General features: G+C 57.1%; 1 protein-coding gene across 19 annotated transcripts in view; it reads right to left on the bottom strand.

Moving 5' to 3' along the window:
- The window catches only part of TCF3 (transcription factor 3), a 79,472-nt gene that overhangs the window by 22,980 nt on the left and 51,301 nt on the right, over positions 1-5,191 (bottom strand). For 18 of the 19 annotated variants that reach the window (XM_035894330.1, XM_035894313.1, XM_035894325.1 and 15 more), the window contains exon 4: positions 1,419-1,486. In XM_035894330.1, the coding sequence (XP_035750223.1) occupies positions 1,419-1,486 (68 nt within the window). Of the gene's footprint in view, positions 1-1,418; positions 1,487-2,005; positions 2,077-5,191 lie in introns of those variants that run through there. The other variant, XM_035894329.1, reaches the window with a different exon arrangement.

Raw genomic sequence — 5,191 nt, forward strand, 5'->3', positions numbered from 1 at the left:
AGCGTGCAGACGGCCCCGCTCGCCTCCCGCCGCCCCGCACAAGAGGGGTTTTGTCTCCCCTCCACATCAAACGGGCTCCGTCTCCCGCTCTGCCACCCGATCCGGACCCGCGCGCCCGCGGCCAGGGCCTCTCCCGGCCTGCGGCACCATTTGCCCACCCCATTTCTGTTACCTTATATCTCCCCCTCCTCCCTGAAACCCCAGCAAAACCATAACATTAAAAAGCAAGGCTTGGCACCCGTCCCATTTTTATTTTAGCAGCTTCAGTGGTAAATTAAATCCACTCTGGCACAGACAGCCAGCACAGCTGTTTCAGCAAAGGAAACATCCTCAGTTCAGAGAAGAGGAAATTATGACAAATTTGTGTAAAATTAAAACATGTAATATGTGTCTGTGTGTGTGTACATGTATAAAATAAAAAGCTGTCCGGCCAAAAGCTGCTCCCTTGAATAAAATGGTGGGACTGTTTCCCCGGGGCCGTGCTTGGGCACCGTCAGGGCAGTCACAGCAACACATCAAAGCAGAGGTGCTCGCTCCTTCCCAAAAAACTATTTCTGGATGCCGGTGGCAGCGGGCTAGATTATCTCAGGGCTGGTCGGCTGTATTCCCGGGCTCTGCTTTACGCCTGTGCTATTCCTACGGGAAGCAAGTTTTTCCCCGTGGCACAGCCCCCGGTGCTCCCGCCTGGGTTCAGACGGGGTGACGCGACGGGGCAGGGCTGTTGCTGCGAGAGGCCGCTCTCCCGTGCCGTGGCCCTCCCTGACTCGGGAGATGAGCATCTGCTGCGGGTCCTGCATCGACAGGACCACCGTAAAACCGAAACACCGCCCAAGATCCACCGAAATGATGCTGCGACTGCACAGAAACCACCTCGCGGGCTCTCCCTCCCCTTCATTGGTGAGGACGCGGGGATGCTGGCCGGGGTACGGGGGGATGCTGGCCGGGGAGGGAGAGCGTGCAGCATCAGGCGCGGTGCTCGGAGGCAAAGGGAGAGCCCCATGGCCAGCAGGCGGGGGCAGAAGCTGCCTCCCCGGAGCGCTCCTCTACCCACGGCCACCCTGTCACAAGGAAAAGTGTCGGATCCGACTCACTGAAACTCCCTCCCAAGGCAGTGTTGGCTAGGTCGTATCTGATTAAACACAAACCAGCTAGAAATGGGATTAACAACAATAAAACAAGTGAGTCTGAAGAGGTTTTAAAAAGGACTGAGAAGCTGCTATAACCCCATTTTCTAAACTCACACCCGTATAAACCCTCGACACTCAACAGACGTTTCCGAGCGGAGCGGAGGCTTTCCAGGACCTCGTGCGGAGAGGCGGGATGCAAACCCCCAGGCTCCTTTTCATTCCCAGGCTCCCACTCCCAGCAGCTTAGCCAGAAAACCAAGCAAAAAAAATCTCAATGCATTTTATCATTACCTGATTCAGTCCTGGCATCCCCGTGTCTCTTCCAAACGTGGAGTAGGAGGCTCTTTCACTGCTCTTCCCTACAGCGGAGAAAAGAAAAGCCAAGGGTTTGTGTAAGAGGGAAGGGGAGGTTTTGCAGCCCCATGCACCCACCCCCCCGGGGCGTCCCGCCGAGGTGCGAAGCCCGGCGCTCCTCACGCAGCTTCCTCCGCCCGCCTGCGGAGGTGACCGCCTCCCGTAATAGCTGCTTGCTAAAACAGGAGCTCTTTAGCTCTTTCAAGTTCATGGACAGCAGGGCTCGGCTGCTCCGTAAACAGCAAAGCCCCCAAACTGCAGCGACGCAGGGCTTGTGGCCATGGAAACCGGCAGTGTCAGACCAGAGCAAAAAAAAAAAAAAAAAAACCAAACCCCAAACCCCTCCAGACGTATTAAAAAAAGCCAGCTGAATTTGGCAGGGGCAGCGACAGAGCGAACTGAAAGCCTGGCATGAGCGACCAGCCCCTGCGGGCGCTTTCCCTGCAATAGGAAACACAATTCCAGCACACGCCGAGCGGCAGCGCAGGGAGCTGAGCTCCGGCTCCTTCCGGCGCAGGGATTACCTTCGTCCCCTTCCCTGGTGCAGATTCAACTTTCCAAAACCCCATCCAGATCTAAAGAGCAGGCATTCAACAGAAAAGCGTTTCCTTCCTCCCCAAGCCCCCTGAGCAGCCCCGTGCGAGCTGAGCCCCCGTGCCCCAGCGCCGCCGAGCACCCTTTAGCACCCAGCGATGGCTTTTATCAAACGTGCTCAGCTTCACCCTGCCCACACGCTGCTGAAAATAGCATTCTCGAGGCAGGGGAGGGGGAGAAACCCAAGGCACACGGCAAAATGTTTCCATTCTGCAATGCCCTTGCAGCCTTTTCCCTCGCGGTCGCTGCCCCGGAGCACACTGTGACCCCCGGCAAGGAGCACCCATGGGTGCCAGGGCAGCGCCGCAGCCCCGGGGAAGGAGCCCAGGCCAGGGAGAAGGGAAAGCTCTACATGGTCCCGGGGGCAGCCAGCAGCCTAACAGTCTGCTTTGGGGTTTGCCCCCCACCCCAAAGCAAAATGAGACATTCTAGAGCAGGGAACAGGTATTTTTTTATTAAAAAAAAAAAAAAAAAAAAAGAAAGAAAACCTGGACTGAAAATATACAAGGAATTTTTCCCTGCTGTTAATTACAGCCTATTAACGGTGCCACCAGGGAAAAGAGGGAGGGAAGAGGGAAACGGGAGCTGATGATAAAAAGGCTTCGAACCCGGGGCAGGATGGCCCCATGTGGGCACAGGGGACTCGGCCGGCGATGCGGCCGGGAGGCGTTGGGCTCCGCCAGCCCACCCCCGGCAAAAGCCCTTCCCCGAAAAGGGGCGAGCGCATCCTGCCTCCGGTCCGGCTTAGTAAGCAAAATTGGGAGGGGGAGGATTTTGCCAATCTGCTTAACCTAAAGCTGTCACCGAAGCCTGCTAAGATGCAGGTTAGTGCACGGGGGCGACGTTTGGGCTGGCAGGCAGCTCCTCACATGCTTTAAGGGGTTTGGGGGAGCAGATGAAGAGGGAGGGGGAGCAAATTTCCCCAAACCAGCCCCCCCTGAAGCACAGGGCAGAGAGATGGGAAGAGAGAGGAGGCGGCTCGGTTTTGCAACCTTAGCATGGGGGCTTTGAACTCAAGCCAACGTTTCAGACTGGGTTCCCCCCCACTACAACCCCCAAACCTGAGATCCCCGCTTCCCGACGATGCCGGGGTGCCGGAGTAGCACGCCAGCATCCCGCCGCCCCTCGCCTCCAGCGACAGCCGGACGCACCGGGCGCCGCTGCCGTTTCGTTTCAGCGGCTTAAACGTTAAGTAAACAAAGGTCAAAATGTCAGAGGACGGATCTCCTAAATGACCTAATTTTTAAAAGAGCTTAGCGGCTCCGTTTGCCGCAGCGCCGGCAACGGGACACAAATAACTCAACAGGTTGTGGCATCGGGCGGATCGCGGTTCCTCCTAAACCGAGAGGAAAAACAGGGCAATGCCAGCCTGGTTTATCTGGTCGGCGACAGCCAGGCCTCCTGCCTGATAACACGCGTGGCTTGAGCGGCGAAGCACGGAGCCAAACGCCTCTGCCGTCACCAGATAACCCCGGCGGAGGAACCACCGGGCTCTCGGGACGGCGAAGGGCTGCGACTCAGCGCCGTCTCCGCACCGCGTGGCTCCAGCACCCGCTCCCTGCACCTGATGGTCTCCCACGCCTCGCCGGGATCACGCCGATCCAGCGTGCCTGGTGCCCGCAGTCTGCTGCATGCTCGGATGGCCTGGAGGGATGGGGGAAATTGGGAAAGGGAGGGCAGCCCCAGCCCCTGCCCCCTCCTTCGTCATCACATAAAAAGGGGGAAAAAAAGCAGCAAAAAAGTCCTCAGCAGTAGGAATTTTACATTTAATTGGGTAGGAAAACAAGGCAGAAGGAAGAACTGCAAACTTTTCTGGACCGGGATGTATCTGGCCTATTGAAATAAAAAAAAGTCCGCAAGTTGAGCAAGAAAAAGCTTTACTTGCCAGCAGAAGGTGCTGTTCCTGCTGCCGGGGAGATGGCAGCTGGCCCATGCGGCAAAACCTGGGACTCAGCCACAGCCCAGGGGCACCGACCAGAAACGGCAGCGAAACCCCAGGAGCACAGCAAGGACTGGGACGGAGGCAAATTTTAGCAGGGCCAGCTGTGACAGGACAAGGGGGGATGGCTTTAAACTGAAGCAGGGCACGTTTAGACTGGGTCTAAGGAAGAAATTCTTTCCAGTGAGGGTGGTGAAACCCTGGCAGGGGTTGCCCAGAGAGGGGGTGGAGGCCCCATCCCTGGGACCATTCCAGGCCAGGTTGGCCGGGGCTGTGAGCAACCTGATGTGGTTCAAGGTGTCCCTGCTCCTGCAGGGGGGTTGGGCTGGGTGACCTCTGGGGGTCCCTTCCCACCCAAAACATTCCATGATTCTATGAAGTCTTGGCAGAGAACGTCAGGAACCTCCCCAAACGCCATCGCGCTCCCGACCGAATTACTGGAATCCTGCAGGTTGGTGTCAAGGGATCTTGGGGAGAAAAAAACCAATAAAAATCAGAAGACATGGGGAACAAATCCCTTGAATGGGAAAGGGGTTTCCCTTGGACATCCTATCTGTTGGATTTAACTCTGCAAATTTTAGCATGCAAAGGTGAACCACGGCGGAGGGCGCCTGGAGCAAGGTGCACCCCAAAACCGGCCGGGAGCGTTTAGCATTTCCAGCCCTTCATGGCATCGCTTCGCTGCGAGTCCTGGCATCCCCCTCCTGCCTCTTCCACCCCCGCCAGCTCCTTCCCCTGCCCACGCTGCCCTCAACCCTGCTTAATAAGCGATTTCCCAACCTCTCTTCTCTCCCCAGCGTGTTCTCTCTTGCAGGATCCAGCTGTGCCGGGCTCAGGGCCTGCCTTCACCCAGGGTTTTTGCAGAGAAACCCCCACGCGCCATTTGTGCTCTCTCCTCCCAAAGGCAGATTTGCTCCCAGGCTCGGAGGCAAGGTGGCAAAATAAAAACTCCTCTTTCCCAAGGTTGTCGCCAGCTCTGGCAGCAGCCGGGTTTGGCCTCAGTGCCCAGAACCACAGCAGCATCACACCTCCACCAGAGCAAACCACGCTTTTAAGTAAACTTGTGGGTTTGTCATTTAATCATAGAATTATAGAATCATGGAGGTTGGCAAAGCCCTTTCAGCTCCCCCAGCCCAACCGTTCCCCTACCCCTGCCATCCCACCCCCAAACCCTGGC

This window comes from Egretta garzetta, unplaced genomic scaffold (genome assembly GCF_000687185.1).
Source record: "Egretta garzetta isolate BGI_Z169 unplaced genomic scaffold, ASM68718v1 scaffold345, whole genome shotgun sequence".
NCBI classification, from domain to species: Eukaryota; Metazoa; Chordata; class Aves; order Pelecaniformes; family Ardeidae; genus Egretta; species Egretta garzetta.